Source organism: Seriola lalandi, unplaced genomic scaffold, assembly GCF_002814215.2.
Source record: "Seriola lalandi dorsalis isolate HSWRI2012SDOR001 ecotype SW California unplaced genomic scaffold, Sedor1 jcf7180002054916, whole genome shotgun sequence".
In the NCBI taxonomy this organism is placed as follows: domain Eukaryota; kingdom Metazoa; phylum Chordata; class Actinopteri; order Carangiformes; family Carangidae; genus Seriola; species Seriola lalandi.
The window spans coordinates 404805-424454 of NW_019525468.1; the positions used below are offsets into that span (position 1 = coordinate 404805).

At 43.1% G+C, this 19650-nt stretch overlaps 1 protein-coding gene across 1 annotated transcript in view; it reads left to right on the top strand.

Annotated features, from left to right (window-relative positions):
• The first annotated feature begins 159 nt into the window (after nt 1-159).
• tax1bp1a (Tax1 (human T-cell leukemia virus type I) binding protein 1a) overlaps nt 160-19650 on the top strand; it is a 21199-nt gene continuing 1708 nt past the window's right edge. Inside the window, exons 1-16 of the mRNA XM_023431056.2 lie at nt 160-568; nt 2071-2285; nt 5597-5699; nt 6397-6587; nt 6901-7056; nt 9797-9945; nt 10568-10658; nt 10795-10980; nt 11172-11423; nt 11836-12027; nt 12151-12223; nt 12673-13187; nt 16087-16173; nt 17279-17465; nt 17558-17766; nt 18564-18646. Coding sequence (XP_023286824.1) covers nt 2097-2285; nt 5597-5699; nt 6397-6587; nt 6901-7056; nt 9797-9945; nt 10568-10658; nt 10795-10980; nt 11172-11423; nt 11836-12027; nt 12151-12223; nt 12673-13187; nt 16087-16173; nt 17279-17465; nt 17558-17766; nt 18564-18646 — 2663 coding nt within the window. The 5' untranslated portion in view covers nt 160-568; nt 2071-2096. The remainder of the gene's footprint in view (nt 569-2070; nt 2286-5596; nt 5700-6396; nt 6588-6900; nt 7057-9796; nt 9946-10567; nt 10659-10794; nt 10981-11171; nt 11424-11835; nt 12028-12150; nt 12224-12672; nt 13188-16086; nt 16174-17278; nt 17466-17557; nt 17767-18563; nt 18647-19650) is intronic.

The following is a 19650-nucleotide window of genomic DNA, read 5'->3' on the forward strand; positions in this document are numbered from 1 at the left end:
ACTGCTATGATTGACTGTGATTTTCACCAATCGGATCTCTCGGTCAGTTCCGACAGCCAATGGTAATGAAGCAAAGGCGGGACATCCTGTGCTTTTACTTGTTAATGCCCTTTAGCCGCTACTGTCTGTACAGTATTCACTCCATACCGCCGTATAAATGCAAAAATCAATAGAATTATCAAATAATTAACTTTACAATGTATTGTTTGCTTTGCAGTGTTGGAAACTGCAGATGACTTCTACAATACAACTATTTATAGACTTGTGGAATTGTTTTAAGCCACAAGGAGAAAAATATCAGGAAAAAATGGAAAGATTTGATTTAAATAATTTCTAGCAAATAATTAATGGAGCCTTTTTCGGCTTTATAGACCACATCTGCCTTCTTCTCGTGAGCATCCTCAGCATCCTCGGCGCTGCTCAGCATCCCGGAAGTTCAGCATCATCTGCTCTTTCAGGAGGAGACGCATCATCGTCAGAGCTTTGACAACAACGGGGACAGTGGCAAAAACATCGGACTGTCCGACAACAATTCTCTCTTTTTGCAAGTGGAATTCATATGAAAAGGGTACTCTTTCAATTTCAATTGAAATCAACGCCTGTAATTCCGTCTCTTGTTTCTCTAGGATAGTGTTTAGCTAGCTAGTGACTTGACACGACATGGCCTGTTCGCAAGCTAATGTTAGCTGCCTAGCCACCGTAAATAAGATTATCCTCTGGCTAACTGAGCCAGTTTTACATGACAGAGCTGTCCCGTAACGCTTTTGTCGTACATTTGTGTGAAGCGTTGGTCGGTGTGACTCAGTGTACAGACAATGATGTGTGAGCTGGTAAGCTGAATCGAGCCCCAGTTATGACTTTCACATGCGTGTATCTTAGTCAGGAGTCCAGGGTTGGGTCACATGGAAATGTAGGGTAGGATCGTTTGTTGTTTTAGCCTCGTTCTCATTAAGGGGATGGTGAACAGAGGCCAGGGATGCAAAGCAGCTGCATCACTTGCAAGTAGCTACACATATTTAGCACTTGCCTTTTTTCCTCCGCTTCTCCCCACCACCAAAACAAAGGCGTAGTTTGAGCAGTTTACAGTCAGCTGTCTTGTTGTAAGGTCCTCAGTTACAGTGGTGTGTTGTTTTCTTGGTTAAAAGGTGCAACTGTCCTCAACTGATTCAGATAGCATTGTATTTAGTTAGTTTGGTGACTTGCAAGGGACAAATTTAAAAAAAAAAGATTGTTATAAGTGATGCCACAGAGATATCCTGACTTAAAGTCCCTTGTATATATCATGCTCCGGGAATACTTAATGCTATAGTTAATGTAATGCAACCTAAAAGCATCACTCCTTAGGCTGTCACTTCCTGGTTAAAGCCCACGTCCTTTACTCTCCATGACATCACAATCACTGAGGACAAAGCACACAACTGTTTTCACAGGCTCACCATGACTAGTAAATTGATTTTGACTAGAAAACTCATGGAGTTCCCCCTTAAGTAAAAGTGCATTACCACACTATAAATATACTCCTGTTACTAAATGTCCAGCATTCAATACCAGTAATCCACTCATCCATTTTGTCCTCCTCCAGAAACCTTGTGGGTTATAGAAAGAAGGCTGAGAAGGGATTTTCGTTCCCAGAGAAGGACAGTGCTTGTCCCCACACTTGTTGCTGTTTTAAGGCACTGCCTTAAAGGAAGACTGAAGTCAGGCAACAAAAGTCTTCTGTGCTTAGTAAATGTCACAAATTACAAGAGAGATTATTCAGTATAAGTGACTTTAGCTTTGCTCTGCAAAATGAACAGTGATATGTGTCCTTGGCAACTTAAGGTAGATCTAGAGTACTGTAAATCCCCATGCCATATATCTTTTTATACACATCACTACACCTCTGCTTTGTTATTGACTTCACTCATACATATTTTCTGAGCTGGTTTAGGAACTTGAATGAAAGAGCTTGATTTCAGACAAATTAAATTTTGGCTTTGTGTGCATGACTCAGTGGAAGAGTTATATATTTCCATCACAAATTTTTTATTCTCAGTGTCTCTTTTCCTCTTTGCTGCTCTTCCCTTACAGACAAATGAAGTGACCAATAGGATACCATGTCGTCGTTCCAGGTGGTGGACTCGTCGCCGGGCAGCAGCGTCAGCGTCATGGAAACGTCCAACTTTGCCCACGTCATCTTCCAGAATGTGGGGAAGAGTTTCCTGCCTCAGGCGCCCCTGGAGTGTCGCTACACCCTGACCCCTTACATTACACCCCACCCCAAAGACTGGGTGGGCATCTTTAAGGTACATCACACACACACACACACACACACACACACACTCCCACTCACACTCACACACACGCTCACGCACACTACAGCTGCTATGACTCAGATCATCCTTTCAAAGACATAGCCAAGCATAATCAATTCAGGACCTTAATCTGAATCACTTAAATTACAAAGAGATACTCAGAGATTGGAGCTATTCCCAGCCCATTACACAAGTGTTTTTGAAATGGATTATGTGTTAGGGTTTTATTAATTGGCCATAGGTTTGAGCTTGGCACATTTAACACATACATCCGCCTTGACACTAATGCCTCAGCTCTTCACTACATGCCTAAAACCTCACCGCAAGCTTTGGTGTGGTTGCACTGCTTGCAGAAAGAGGAAGAGTGTACATGGTGGGCTGGTTTCAGTAGGTCTCGCTGGGGGGCAAACATTTGGTGCTCTTTATGAACCACTCTGATTCTTATTAGGACCTCTTTTCCCCCCACTTCACTTGTTCGTTTCCCTCTGACTTTCCATCAGTCTTTTCTCTACTTCCTGCTAACCAACCTCCCCCTCAGCTCAGCTCTTTTATCAAGGCCATCAAATCTCACACGTAATTAACAGGAAATGTGAACTAGGAAACTTAATGTCTCGTAAAGTCAAAAGACAAACATTTTATCGTTGTTTAAGAACTGACTTCAAATCCACCAGCTCAATTAAAAAAGAATAAAGATGCTGGGTTTATTTGGAAAAAGTCAATTGGAAAATTTAATTGTTGTAATCCACGCTAATGAAACCTGTTTGATGGTTAGTGCTCCATGTCAGGGAACAAGCAGACTACACTTCCTTAATCCTTTTAACGTAAATGTCTGTCTTTCTAGAGAGATGTTAGATCTTATTTAATTCTGTGACAATATTGACAGTGTGAGTGTATATATTATATAGGATAAACTAATTTTACTTGTGATCATTTCTCCCTTTAAATCAGAAGGGCATGTATGAACAGATCAGTATTTATGTGTGCTTTTATAAATAATAATCACCCACTTTAATAATAACAGGAAATGAGCTGATACCACCATACAAATGCTTATCCATCTTCTGTTTTGCCTTGGGTGTTTGGAAGCGATAATGTAAAAATAAACAGGTTGCTGTATTATTATAAATGAGTGATTAGATTTGACTTTCTCACTCAGCACCAATGCTCAACATTGATGAAAATGCTTGTCTGCAATGTTTGTCTTTTTGCCTCCGAGAGGCAAAACCTGTGTGGTAGATGACTCAGGGAGAGAGCATTTCCCCCCTCTTACCTTTCACATCTATAGGCGTTACCTGTGTCAGAGAGAGAGAGACAGAGAGAGATACACTGAGCAATAGAGCTGACTTGTGAGGATGACTCAGACTGCTCAGACAGACACTGTTCATTTGAGTTGAGCACAGACACCACCTAGTGGCTGAAAATGTTCATAGTACAATAATAAGGATCCTAGTAAAACGAACTTGCTGTTAGATGGTGGTGCTCTCAAGCAGTCCTCACATGCATTGTATACACAGTAAACATGAACAGTGTACACTCTAATCAAGCTCGTCAAGTTTTCTTTTGTTTTCCAGCATGGTGACTATTTTATTCACTCAAAAATTGAAAAACATTGTTTTTACCTTCATTTGTCCTGTGAAAGTTTGGTTTATCTACATACACATGCACAACACACACACGCACGCACACACACACACACACACACACACACACACAGACACAGACACACAACTCCCTCAAAAGCCCTCTGGAGGTTTTTTTTGGTTGTGGCATGTTTGTTGGGTCGGCAGGGAGAAACCCGTTGTGTGAGTGTATAATTAACGTGTCATCGTGCTGTTCTCTCACACCTTGGCTGAATGATTGATAGCTGCTTTGCCTGTGATTATTTTATAACATCACTCCCGTGTTGGAATGCCACACCATACCTAACTCACTGTCAGTCAACTTCACTCTGCAATTAGCAAAATTATTTATGTCTCCTCTGTCTTAAGCAAATACACGTGAGCACACAAGCAAACTTGGCAGCAGTTCACGGCAGCCAAGCCTCTCACTGAGATACTGTTGGAGGTGGAAAGAATGTTCTTGGCCTAGGTTTCCACACTGACTATTACCATTTGCTTGGATAGCATTATGTTCAATGTAATGGGTTGATAGGGCAAACACTGCAATTATGTATCATGCAACAGCATTATCCAACCTGAAATTTTGACAAATGTTTTGAATAGCTTAGTTGATTTACTGTCACTGGTTAAGGCTTCCAAATTCTTTGTCACATATTGGCTTATTCTTATTTTTCCTGGATTGTTTTTTGTTACTTAAATTCATTAAATTGTTAATTTATTCATTGTTTATTTAAATATTTAACTGCAGTAATGGTTCATGGGAACCTGTTGAAAGTTTACTGCCACTTTATTATCAGATTTTTGATTGTGAATTGAGTAACCCCTTCCAGTTTTTCTTGCATCTGTTTAGCATAGTTTCTAAACTGTCTGAACAGCTGTCCAAACGACAAGGTTTCTCTCGGTTGCCACTTTTCCTTTCGTTTTTTGAAATGTAAAAAAGTCCCATAGTGCCACAGGTGGTTGAGTTATCCACAGCTGAAGTGCAGTTATGTAATGTTATAAACATGTGATGTGTGAGCTGAAGCGGGGTGTGTGTATGTACATGAGCGACCCAGACAGGGAGAGTGTGTGGTTGTGTGCGACAGATTTACAACGCAGGACCTGAGTTATGATGTTCACAACTCCCTTTCATCATCTGTCACCTAACAACACATGAAATTCATGGAATTACATCTCCCTTGCCATTTTGTGTAAAATTTTCACCTTCTTCCCCCGTACTCCCCCTCCCCAACCCTTTCCTCATTACCACGTAGGACGTTCTCTGCCGTCTCACCAGTCTGCGCATGTGTGTACTCACACACAAAGCTATGTACAGCCCTGCTTTCCCGCCCCAATCTCACACCTTCGCTCCCCCTCTTTTTTTTTTTTCTTTTTTTTTGTGAGCCCAAAAGGGGCAGGAAGTGAGGGGAGGAGGAGGTGTGTGGAAGAATGAGGAGCCATGGTTTTAAATGTTTCCATTCTTGCCTCGAACATTGTATCTAATCCTCCAGGTTCCTTTATCAAGTGTGTTGTTGAAAAATGTAATCGTGACGAAATCAGCCTGCTTATCATATATGTTAACGCAAAAATAAATTGGAAATTCATGATTTTACAACATAATATCGATTGCTTCACACTGTGTAGACAGGCACTATTTTTTCTCGTGGATCAACATGTTCATTTTTGTTTACATTGCCTCCTCAGGTCGGTTGGAGCACAGCCAGGGATTATTACACCTTCCTTTGGTCTCCTATGCCTGAAAACTATGAACCAGGAAGTACTGTTCACAGGACTGTTGTGTTTCAAGGTACACACACACAGACTCACACTATGTAAACCACTATACAGACTCAGTGTATTCCAAAGTAACTCCTCCATTTTACGGCACATATAAAAACCAGCACTTTTATTTAATAAGGGAACACAGCCGCAAACGGCGGCCTGGGACCTGAGCACCTCTCAAACCGCACACATACACACACATACACACACATACACATTGAGGGTCTGCAAACTGGTTTTACTGGGTCTGGAACGGTCAGATATTACACAGTGAAAATATGAGAGCATGCTGTGGTGTGTCAGTAGTCAGTAAAACCAGTTGGCTGGCGGATGTTCTGTACTTACTCCTCCGTCCCAGAGAACCAGGCCTAACACGTCAGCAATGTGCTCCAGTGAGCTCTCAGAGTGTAGCTATGGGCTGTTTGAAATGTTAGCATATATAAATGATGTGTTACCTATCGAAACGTTCAGTGTTGTCTGATAAATTTACTTCCTACTGTGCTGTGTGAAAGAGACCGTGCTCACTGCTTTTCACGCAGTGTAGTAGTTTCTCTCCATTTGAAGCAGAACAGATGTAGATATTGTTTAAATGTTTTTACCGGGTTTACTTTCAATTCTTCCTGATCAACTGAAATAGGTACTACTTGATGAAGTGAATATTAAATCAAATTAGAAACGAAAAGTGGATTTAACACACACACTCTTATCTCTTTGCACCATAGGGTATTATGTACCAAAGTCTGACGGAGAGTTTTACCAGTTCTGTTATGTCACACATGCCGGTGACATCAGAGGAGCCAGCACACCCTTCCAGTTCAGGTCAGCCACGCCCACCGAGGAGCTGCTGACTGTTACCGAGGACGACAGCAACTCAGACATACTGGTCGTCACCACCAAGACCGGTCTGCTAGAGGTAGGCCACAGAAGACGAACATATTTCTTTATCAGTTTTCCATCTTCCTGGATCTTGATCCCCAATAAAGGGTCTTATAGCGAAGTACTACATCCCTACTAGATTCTCAAGTGCTGTTCTGGACCTGACCCTGACCTCTGACCTCACTGAGTAGGTGGTGGATGGGAGGACACATTCCCCTTTTGGCATTAATAAACTATTACATTATTGTCCCTCTAGGCTTCCATAAAAACAGCACACAATATATCATACAACATCAGTTGCCATTCTCGCCTTCTCTCTCTTTACCCTTAACTTCTCTCCTGCTTTATAGCGAGTGGAGGAGGCGCAGCAGGAGCGCAGGGAGCTGCTGAAGGCCATGCGGCTTCTGCAGGAGGAGAAACAACAGCTCCAGGAGGAGCAGAAACGACTGGCCAGGGAGAGGGAGCAGGAGAGGGAGACGTGCTGCCTGCTGCGGACACACAACCAGGTTAGAGAGGGGGGGTGAGGTCACGAGATGGCAGATCGGGATGTATGAAGACAGAGACATTATGTTTTTTTTCTGCACATATAATCAGTAACGAGGATTTAGGACGGACTAGATATAGTTTAGGTGTCTGCACGTGTATCTGAATAAATAAATAAAAAATAGTTTTTCTAATCAAAATTTAATTTTTTGCGCATTTGAAATTGAAGGTGAGGTAGTTTCAGTGTGTTTGTGCATGTGTGCAAGTGGGAGTGTGTACATGTGCAGAGGTGAGTGCATACATAGACGGTTAGCTTCTATTTGCACATGTGTTTGGAGCCGGTTCCTCACCAGTGATCACAGGTTTGAAAACTTCAAAAGCCCGAATTTATGAATAATCTGTGTCCCTGTTTTAGAGTCACACAAAGAGCCACAGCGTGTGCGTGCTTGAGCGTGTGCGCGTGTGTTTGCATGTGTGTGTATGTGCATGTCAGTCTTTCTCTCCTTCTTTAACGACCTGACTCAGTGGGCCAGAACGGAATTGGGACGCAGTTTTCTTGGGCATCTGGCGTCAGGGACGGTGCCATCGCAACCACAGAGTGAACAAACATGACGTCAAACACACAAACACACACGCACACGCTCATACACATGCACAATCTGTCCCCCCCCCCCTTTCATTCTCACACTCACATTCGGGTTCCACACCACAGGGCCCCTCTAATGTGCATTCACACATGCACAAGCGCGCGTGCACACTCACACACAAACACACTCATTATGCCACCCGCTTGCAAACCCTTTTAGTCTGTGTGTGGAATGAGAGGAGGGTAGTCCGCAAAACCGCTTGCCTGAAAAAAGAGCCCTGCCCAGCCTCAGGGACAAACACCACTCAGTCACGCGATTCAGTGGCCACTGCTTTCTCACTGTCTGTCTCTCTGTCCCCGTCTTTCTCTCTCAATTTTCACTGATTACAGTTCAGAGATACCTATTGGCATGAAAAGAAAATCAATTATTTTGCACAAGCAAGGTAGATAAAAATACGTTTAGAAACCTCTGCCAAAATTTAATAAGAGTAATGAGTCATGCTCCACATTGATTTAATAAACTTTTTCTCTCATTCGTTCACCAGGATGAGTCAGATATCAGATTTTAGTATTTTATGACTTGCTCATTTGATAAGCAGTAGCTTGGCACACACGCCTAAAACCAGTCAACCCAATGAAAGCAGAGAAGGGGGTTTGCAGAGGAAGGGAGAGGTGAAACACTGACACTTGCCAAGAGTTTAGTGAGTTTGAATCTAGTCTCTTATCGCCCCCTAGTGCAGCCCTCAGGTCCGGGCTCAAGAGTAAGAGCAGGCTGCTTTGAGTTAGTCCGCTGCTCCTTTTTACGAAGGACAAAATCGCCATAAATTACGTGGCAATACACACACACACACACACTGTTATTACCGTGCTGCTTTTCATTCAACAGGCATGTCCATCTGCAGATATACGACTTGTGTGAGTAGGTGTGTGTCTTTTGTAGAGTATTTACAGTAGGTGCGTTAGCTCATGCCACGCTGATGAAAATATCCTTTGAGTTTAACATGAAAACATAAGTACATATTTTGTGGCTGCTAATTTTACGACTACACTTTTTATAAGGTCTTTATGCACTGCTAAAGTGCTTCCCAAACGCCAGCCGTAAAAATCATACAGTAATCTACGCAGAGCCAAGCCCAGAGGGAGACAGGCCTGAATGCGTTGTGCATGTGCACTGTATATCTGTTGTGGATTGATGGCTGTGCTCTGTGCTACCTGTCTGTCTGCATATGTCCTTGAATGTGAAGCTGTGTGTCCGTCCTCTTGAGTGTGTGTGTGTGTGTGTGTGTGTGTGTGTGTGTGTGTGTGTGTGTGTGTGTGTGTGTGTGCGCGCGCGCGCGTCCGCGCGTGCGCAAGCTACAAATAAAAAAGGATGGTGTTTGCAGAGGTATGTTGCTCTGACACAACCAATATTAGTTGTGAGTGATTTAATGTCCTTCACTGCTGACTTGCACCAAGTTCAAACAAGGCATTTCCTCAGCAAGGCGCACCTCATAGGAGAAAACTGACCTCACAGGATCTGTTGTACAATAGCAGGAATTTGAGTTTTTAGTTCACTGATATTAGGCAGGTTATTCCTGCACGCATTCACTCCACACTGCTGCTGTGTGTTCAATTAAGGAACATTACAGCAACTTCAAATGCTGAATGTGTGTTTTGAGGCCATCAAAGTTTCACAAGTTACAATTTGTAACTTTTGATTTCTGATTGATGAGATAAGACTGTCCAGATCCCCAGAGGGGAAATTTACATTCTATACCTGCACTAGAAATATGCTTTGGAGGTAGTAAACAGAGAAAGTATAAATTTATATGAAATAAGATTAAAAACACTTTGAAATAAAGTTTAAGAGCTACATATAATACATGTTTTACTGCATCCTAGACTGTAGACTGTTTGCAGATATTTGTGCAGATATACATGTGCTAAGATGATTAGTCCTTTATATTCCAAATAAAGGGCTGTATTCCAAATACAACAGTGCAACATACATTATGTAATATATGCAACATGAATGTCATGCATCACATGAAATATTACCATATGTAATAAGTCATGAGCATTGCATAAGCTCCTGACGTAGTCCAGCACTTTTACCTCCTCTGCCAAGTTCAGCGTGCTGATTCAGCTGCAGAGATTGGCAGGTCAGTGTGATCCACAGCTGCCTCTCTGTCCCATAGGAGCTGCTGCGCTCATCGCAGGGCCTGTCAGAAGAGAGGGAGGAGGTGAGGAGAAAGCTGACAGAGGCCACGGACCGGGTCCGCCAGCTGGAGGAGGACCTGCTGGGAGTCACCCAGAGAGGCCTGCAAAAGGAGACGGAGCTCGATTGGTGAGTGGAGAATGCTCGACCATCAATCATCCAATCTCATGCATTTCTGTGAGGAGGTGACGGTTTGAATAACTGTGTTTGAGGGGGATTTCTTGCCGGCCTTCTGCTTCCTCAACACCTTCATCGTTCCACTCATATGTACATGCAGCGGACGAAAGAACACAAAGCACAAACTAGGGCCTTGAAAATAGTCTTTGAATGGAATCAGTGCCACTCAGACAGAAGTTTTATAAGATTCATAAACATATTTAATGAAAGGCTACTGTGTTAGCCTTCATTAAATTGGAACAGCTTTCTGTTTTTCTTCACCCCACCCCTGTTAATGTTTGCATGCATGTGCACTCACAACCAAACACATACAAAATTTTGCCAAAAAACATGCCAACCAGGAAGCATTACATATTGCACAGAAAAACAGATGTTACTGTCATTTGATGGTCATTTTACAAATGCAGTACCATGAGTGAGGCCTGCTGAAGTTGCCTATGTAGCTAGTGAACAATAAGCGGACATTCCCTGACATTCCATCTGTGGCTTGACATCCTGTGCACTGTGATGCCGTAGTTTGACAGGTTGGCAGAGGAAAGCCTCACAAATCTTATTTCCATTATTTCTCTCCCAGCCTGCGTGATCGTCTCAAGAAGCTGACAGCAGAGAGGGACAGTCTGGAGAGTCAACTGAAGAACGAGAAGGATGAGAGAGACCTCTACAAGGTGGGAGAAGGCTCTTCATAACTAAAAGGCTGGATAAATGGAAAGGTTCATTTTGGACTATCAAAGCCTGTGTGATTCTCAGTCTTTATTCTGACCTTGGCAGTTCTCTCTTTCTCCGTGCTGTTTACATGTTTAGGCTCACCTGCGCAGCACTGAGCTGGAGAACACTAAGCTGAGTGCAGAGCTACAGATGTTGAAAGCAGTGGAGCTGAACCGCGAGGTGACCATTGCCCAGTTCCAGGAGGAGCTGGAGAGGCTCAGAGCCTGTGTTGCTCAGCGGGACAGCCTGGAGAAAGAGCTGCTGGCGCATAAGGCCGACAAGGTAGTAGTGGTTGTTTGTAATATTGATGCCAGCATCAAATAAATAGACAGCCAAAGTATAAACACAACTAATAAATCCTTTGTCCATATTCCTGTGTGAGTATCCAGATTCATTACATGTTTATGCACATATATCTCCGCATCCTTTTAGCAAAATCAGTTCATCTATATATAAATTTTAAATGTGTTTAGGCAGAGCTGGCCCGTGTGCGTGAGCAGCTCCGTCAGGCCGAGGAGCAGCTGCAGGCGTCCCGGCAGCAGGCCTCCCTGCTGGCTTCTGAGCTCCGTGACTCAGCCAGCGCCCGTGACCACACTATGACTGAGCTGTACCGCGCCCGACTGGAGGCTGACAAGCTCCGTGCCAGTCTTGCTGATGCTCAGGCCGAGTGCCAACGCATGGAGAGCCAGTTAGACCGCATGAGGAGCACTGCACAGAAGGAAGTGGTCAGTGTTCAGACTTCCTTTGTTTTGTGTCTGTGTCTTTCACTTCCTGTGATTTGGTAGCCGAGGAATGAGGGGAACTTTCACACTTTTCAGTTTTTTATTAAAGGAGCAGCTTTTCATCTGAAAGTGAAGGAGAGCCAATGTGAGGAAGATGAAAATAATTGAAAGAATGACCGAGCGCACCTATTTTTAAATATGAGCTACATTTAGCTTTATAAAGGAGTGCACATGAATGAACCGAGTAATCACAACAAAGAAGAGAAGTATCACAGGTTTTAACAGTGGTAGAAAACAAACTTCTTGCAGCTAAGCATAAGTCCTATTTTTGTGTTGCTTTAAATCAAACTCAAGTAAAAATCCACAAATATTGCATCTTTTCACGTTTTCCTCTCTCTATGTCCTTCTGTTTCAGGGTGTTGGGACCAGTGGGGAGGTGACACCCAGTATGATGGTGGTGTCAGAGGCAGAGGCTGAGCTGCAGAGGGAGGTGGAGGAGCTGAAGCTGCGTCTTCACATGGCTGCTGAACACTATAAGGAGAAGTACCGCGAGTGTCAGCGCCTCCGCAGGCAGGTCGCTAAACTGAACACAACGGAGTCACAGGGGGTGAGTGAGACTAAAAGACACGTCCGAAAAGAAATATTACCTGCTGATGGATTTACACCTAAACAACTACAAGTTAGATTGTGCTGATGTGTTAATGTCGTTGCTGTGTGTCTCCATGCGCAGGAGCCAAAGAGAAATGCATCCACTGAGACGACACAAGAGCCACTGACCCCTAGTCCAGAATCACCCACAGCAGGTATGCATGCATAAAAGCAGGCACCAACAGTATCCTCAGTAGACCATAATGCTTTGCAATTGCCAGACATATTTTGCTGTCAGCGATACGGCTCACTTTTGCATGACTGAACAAAACTCTATGCTATTACAATTGCCCTTTTCACCCTAGACACATCAACGTGCACATCCTAAAACAACAAGCTGATGCAGATTCTCTGGAAATTTTCAAATATCATTCTTGGAAATGGGGGATAAATAAAAGCAGAGGTGGGGTGATGGAATGATGAAACACTAAAAATGTTAATTACAAATCTCTGAAATTACTGATAAAGTAAGTCCCAGTGTTTTATATTATATATTAGTAATTATAGTCAAATATGCATAATTAGGACTTTGTAGAAAGTATTATTACTTTAATCAAATCTGGGAATATCCAGCTAACTATGTATATCTTCTGTGTTTTTACAGGGAACATAGTTACCGCAGTCCTACAAGAAGCAGCTGAGATGACAATCACTCCAGACCTCCAGAACAGGGAACCCCCATTCAGTGACACACACATCAGCACAGAAAAGGAAGACGGGCAGAGACAGAACATGCAGGAGGAGAGGGCCGAGGCGGAGGGTGAGGCAGAGGTGAGCCAAAAGGAAGACATTGAAAAAGAAGAGAAAGAAAAAGAGGAGAAGAAGGAGAGCCTGCCGGAGGAGAGCCTGAGGATGACGAGCTGGGTGGAGGTGGAGAATGAGAGGCAGAGTGCCAAGACCATCCAGGTGGAAAGTGCACCAAAGGCAGAGGAAGAGAGGGATGGTGCGGAGGAGCAGGTGCTGCTGGAGGTGGAGGGGATGAGCATGGGGGAGGCAGAGAAGGAACAGACTCGCTCGGTGGAGGAAGAGCTAGCGATGATGGAGGAGAAGTGGAGGGAGCAGTGCGCGATCAACGAGACACTCAAACAGCGGCTGGCCAATGAGGAGGAGCGATTCAGAGTAAGGCACACACCTACACACCTACACACGGACACATACACCATATATCTCAAAGCTGTTGTGACTGTGGATGTTGGTTGAACTCCAGCAAGCAGATGTTGTGGCTGGAAATATGAGGTAATGCTCTCTCAATGGTCAGCAGCTGTGTACAAGCCCTAGAGCGAGGCAGCTACTGTACCCCCAGCTCACACTCAGCAGAAACCTTTCCTGTGTTAATACAGGGTAAAGGAACACACATGCTCCAGTGTAGATTGGCAAATGTGACACAGTAGCAGTGTGGGCACAGGTGTATATGAGCACAGTGCTGTGAGTTGGCAAAATTAGGGCTTTAACTTATAATTACTTTCACTATTGATTAGCCTAAACATTTTTCAATTTCATGTTAGTCAATTCGGTCCATAAAATGTCACAAAATAGAAAAAAATCCCATATTCCCAAAGCCCAATGTGACATTTTCAAATGCTAATTTTTAAGAAGCTGGAACCAGCAACTGCTTTTTTTTTTTATGTCTCCGCACTGGCCGGCGTTATATTTTCAGGTTGTCCATACCATGCTGTATCTCAGTAACGCCATGAGGGAATTTCTTCAAATTTGGTACCCAGGTTCGCCTGGACTCAAGTAAGAACTAATTCGATTTTGGTGGTCAAAGGTCAAGGTCACTGCGGCCACACAAAATACGTTTTTAGCCATAACTCAGGGAATTCACACAGCAATTATGACAAAGTTTTATAAATACGATTAACATTTTATATGACTCTTGATAAACAGGGATATAACCTGAAAGTAGTCTGAGCATGAAACCGCGAGGCAGCAATTCTAGTTTCTTTGATGAACTTTGCTTAATAAAGTTACTTAAAAAACTTCTTATCAAATCAGTGTTGAATCATTTTCTCTTTTATATAGATTATATAAAGCTACAAATCTTTTGAAGAGGGTACCATTCAAGGATAAAGGGTATACCATTAGCAGCACAACAGTTTTCTTAATTGGTTTATAAATGGCAACAATAGCACTTTGTCTAAGACTATCAAATATACTGTACATAACAGTTTACTTGAGCATGCATTTAACCAGAGTAACGAGGTCACTGTCTGCGTGAACACATAGCTGCTGTGTCCATGCCACACATGAGTCAATGTGTGTGGTATGAGTGTGTGTGACTCAATACAAGCACTTGCGCTTGCGTTTTGCGTGCGAACATCCGCCAAAGTACCTACCGGCATTTAATCTCCACGAGTGAGTGTGTGTTTATCAGAGCTGTAAATAAGGCTCTCCCCTGTCTTTGATAGAGTCTCCTGTCTGAGGCGAAGTGGCCCGGGCCCAGAGCGGCTCTTAATGGCCCAGGAGACTGACAAGAGAGGCATCCGCAGATCGCCATGCTTTACGGCTGTTTATATCAGCCGCCCAGAGGACGGAGCGAGGGAGAGGAATAAGACAGGGAGAGAGAGAGGAGTGGGAGAGTAGAGCACAGAAATTCACTGTTGCAGACTCCCTTCACCTGAACTTAACCCTCTAATGCTGCGCCGTAAATTTATGAAAGAGGGGGGAGAGCGAGAGAGGACAAAAGGAGATGAAAGAGAACAAGGAGGAAAGCGAAAGAAGGATAGACAGACAGACATGAAGCAGAAAGAGAAGCCGCGGGAGAGGAGGGAGTCGGACCCTTTGTAATGGGATGAAATAAGAGAAGAGCAGGCAACTAGTCATGTAAACTATCCCACAGGGTCAGTCCTGTTAGAAAGTAAGAGATTTACTACGATCCCCTGGTCTGCTCCAGTCCGCCTTGCACACAGGTTTCCGTCTGTGTTTCTGTGGCTTTAGCTCTGTGTTTTACAGTAAACACCGCACATTTGACACAGCTCCAGCTTAAATAAAAATCCACTGACACCCGTTAATTCATTCACTTGCTTGCCTGTGTGTATGCTTAGAGATATTCATCTTCATCAGTTGACACCAGTGGAGTGGAAATACAAACCTGGGAGCAAGAAAAAGGGAAGAGGATCTTATCAGTGCCAGAAAAGATAAAATATGTCCTTTCCATCAACTGAGTGAATCTGTCAGTAATTATTTTTAGTTAGTTATGTTTGGAGCGGGAACTATTAGTTGACTAATCAATTAGTCAATTGGCAGAAAATGAATCGACACCTACTTTGAGTATTGATTAATTGTTACAGTCATTTTTCAACCAAGCAATCCAAACATTCCCTTCTTTGGAATTTATCAATTTTCTACTGATATTTTATAGATTAAACAATTTATAAATTAATCAAGAAAATAATATTAATCAATAATGAAAATAATTGTTAGTTTAAGCTCTAGTTATTTAACTATTAAACCTCTGCCTTTTGCCTTTCTACTATTCTAGAGCACTGGGAATTTATAATGATGTCCAATGTACTTTCCTGTAACATGCACATCAAACAGCTTGAGCTAATATCTTCTTACATCACAATCCTCTTGAGACTGTCTTTCATTATCACTAATCAGTCAGTCAGCAATTTAGCTTTTTTTTTATTTTACATTTTTTTCTTCATCAGATGTCTGACAGTACAGAGATGAGCGATAATGAGGGGGGAAAGAGATGTGAAATGACATCCAAAAAACCAGATCTGCCCCTAGACCCCCCAGGGGGCGCGGCGGCTTAGCAGTTTTAATGTTCAAGCATTTGTTACTCAATAAATACACCAGACATCACAGAGAACAAAGACAAAGTTACTGTGGCCGGATAGACTGACGGTTAAAATACAAGAAAAAGTCACAACAGTAAAAACTGGTGTTAACAGAAAAGCTTTGTTTTGTTACTGAAATCTGATTGATTATTGAAATGGATACAATCATTTTAAGGAAAACTATTATGAACTCTGCACTGATGTTAGTGGGTTTTTTTTTTTTTTATCTGTAGGTGCAGATGGCAGAGCGAGCCAGTGAGGTGACAGAGCTGAAACGCAACCTTGCCCAGGCCCTGAGAGACAAGGAGCAGCTACAGGAGGTAAAGCATCAGACATGTTCGTAGTACACAGAACATTCTGGCTTCTCAGCAGGTATTAGCTATGTATAAATAAGTAAATACTGGATCAGTTCTTCATAGTTCAAACTGTTTATTTTAACTATTTTTTTAAAAACTATGTAAATTGCCATCTCTGCATAAAGCCTCTGACTGTTGAAATCACACTGTATGTGGATAATGTCGGCCTTTTCAATTGAATTCCATAAAAATATCATCATATTTAAGTACAGTGTCTGAACGCTTTTCTTTCCCTTTTCCATACTCCCCACTACCCACTAATTAAAACATCTATACTTGCTTCTCTCGCCCGTCGGTACAGTGCCATTAGACAGTGCAAATGCCACGCGACGTGTCTGTTTCACCTTCCCAACCCTGGTTTAAATGTTAAACCTGATAGCAGCGCACTAATGAAGTCATCAAGAGAGGAGGTCAGGGGGGGGATAGTGAGAGGAAGGAGGGGGTGTAAAAGAGAGAGAGGGGGCGAGTGCCTCTATCAGCAACACCGGAGCAGAGGGAGCCAGAGTCTGACACCCATTACAGTAATGAGTAGGGTACTAATGCTCTTGCTTCAGATATAATCACAAAGGGCAGTAACAGTGTAGAGGGAAACTTAACTCTGAGCTCAAAGTGCTTACTCTCTGTGTGGTCCCAACAATGAAACTGTGCCATGGAAACGCTGACTGAATTTCTTTCACACAGCTCTCCTGATCAGTCCCTCACTCTTCAGACAGATAAACACGGTGGTTCTGTGCTCATATATACATTGAGCATGCAAGTAAACTACAGAAAAGCGAAGGCAATCTAAACATAACTGTAAAAGAAAAACATGAGAAAGCAAGTAGGGTGAAAAAAATCCATAAAAAAGAATTGAAAAATGATGAGGGGGAGGTGAAAGGGGGCGGGGGGGGTTGCAGGACAGATTTGAACTGTGGACATTGCAGTTATGTGGCATGTGCTCTGACCATTCGGCTATTTTCAAAGGTTTCCTGCTTAACTGGAGAGCATAGAATATGTGTTTAAATACATAATATTTGGTTTAGCCCACTGAGGTACCATGATGCTCAGGGATGGGTGCTCTCTCCTCCAGGAGCTGCAGCGTTATGTGTGCAGGCAGAGGGAGCAGGAGGCTGGTGTTCAGGGCGCTGAGGTCAGGCAGCCAATGGTGCTGCGCTACCCCCTTCCCTACCCCCAGGACCCCTCCCCTCCGCCACTGGTGCCACAGAGGCCGGCTGAGCTGCAGTACGGCAACCCCTACTCCACCGACACCACAAGAGGTGGGAGGAATGCAAACCTGCACTTGACTATTCCCCCTAAGTTATATTTTGCTGCTGTCTGTTAACAGTTCCACGTGTTACTGTTTTTCTAGACCGGGTGGATGTCGCTCTGTCCCCGGAGCACATGACCCGTCCACCACCAGAGGCTCCACCCTGCGCCCCTCCATGTGCACCCCCAATCACACCTCAAAGCCCTGACCCCGGGGCACCTGGCTGGGAACAAGAGGTGGTTTGCATCCAGCCCACTCGCAGCACGAGCCCCCCCGAGAGCCTGGAGCATCCACCGGAGGAGCCCCGAAGTGTATGTGCATATAAACACACACATGCAGCACAGAAACACACGCCAAACTAAAACATAGGACGGTGTCTGGCAGGCATTCTTAATTAGAAATTTGTTTGGCGTATGAATTCATGTTTTACATGTATTAGATGATGCCTCGATAATACTGTTTCGTTTACAAGTTTCCTGTTAGTTTTCTCTAAAGGATTTTGTCAATAAATTGCAAGAGCATAATTGATCACAGCATCAATTTGATCTCAGTACAGCAATATGTCTGGATATTTTTAAAGCGGCATAAATACATGACACTAATTTTGATCACAGCGTTTCTTTGCTATCCTTACTTTGTGTTTCGCAGCCAATGAATCCTGTCATGGTAATCCCTTGCTTATTTCGCCTCCGTCTCTGGAGTGCTCCTCCTCACTGAATGAAGGGAAATGCAGTTTGCCCTTAAACGATGAAGCTTTGAACTCATTTGCATAAAGCTCTAATTAACGTCACTCCTTCAGAGCTCAAGAGAGACGAAGATAACAAGGGCCAGGAGAGATTAATTAGGGGAGATTTTGCATAGGGACAGACCTAAGATCAGTTATTGTCGGATTATATCTTTGGTTGTTTGGAAGCAAACTGAACAGGGACTCTTGAGGAAGGTTTACTGTGTGATAATCTTTAAATAGAAAACTAGCTGCACGTGCATACACATACTAATCTTTGCTGGTTCAGATAATTCTGTCAGCCCTTTTGTTTTGTTTGCATTCATATACAGCTCTTAAGAAATGGCCATCCTCTTCACATTGTGCTTGTGTTGTGTATCATAGGTTGCTGACGGGGCTCAGCCGTCCTGTGATCATCAGTCCAGTAGACGCAGTGAAGCCAGGGGCAGCTTCTGCTTTGACTCCAGGTAGCACACCTTCTCACCGACATAAAAAGTAATGTTAGAATAACTTGACTTTTACAATCAGGACATATAAAGAAGGAAAGAAATTACACAAGCAAACACGAGAGCGTTGATTAAAAACAGACGCCAAGACGGTGGGGGTGGGATTCCTTCCATCCTTCTTGTGTGCTGGTGGTGAGCCAAACAAGGCTAATATGAAAAGACCTGCAGAGCGGCTAACTGACTCCAGAGAGAGGGTAGCTGTTTCTTTTCAAAATTGTGTAGGGCTGCAGGTAATGATTATTTACATTATCGATTAACGTGGCAATTGCTTTCTTGATTTTTCTATTAAAAGTTTAAAGTCTATAAAACAGCGGAAAATATAATGTAATCATCAAAACTCAAATCATGGGTACCGCAATGGATAATTTTCTTTTCCATACATACATCATATATAAAATCATATGGTACTAAACTGGCAGGAGGTAACACAGTTGTTAATTAATACCAGTAACTAAATTACTTTTCTAGATGTTGAAATTCCTTTCATTAATTATATTATGGTCTGTCGAACAAAAGAGTCCCAATCCGCTGGAGAGTCGAGACACTCACAGCCATCACAACTTCATAACAATGGAGCACAGTGCTGTAGAGCCATAGATTTTATAAGAAAGGGACTTTGTTCGACAAGCTAAGAACACTTCATTGTTATACAGTACTTCCACTTCAGTTGACATTTCCATTAAGTGTCTCTACTGTTAGCAAAAGTGGACAGTATGGGTTGGGTCTGAAACCAGATGTGTGTAAGCCAATCAAGGCCTGTGATTATTGAATAAATATTGATGACTGTTAAGAGGTTTAGTTGTGGGATAGACTGCATGCAGCTGTGCTGTGGCAGCCTGGGCAGCAGTAAATCCACCATATTAAGGTACAGATTATCACTATACCGTATACCATACACTGAATCTCTGAATCTCACATTTCTTTTTGCCTCACCCTCGTCCCCCACCCCACCCCACCCCCCACCC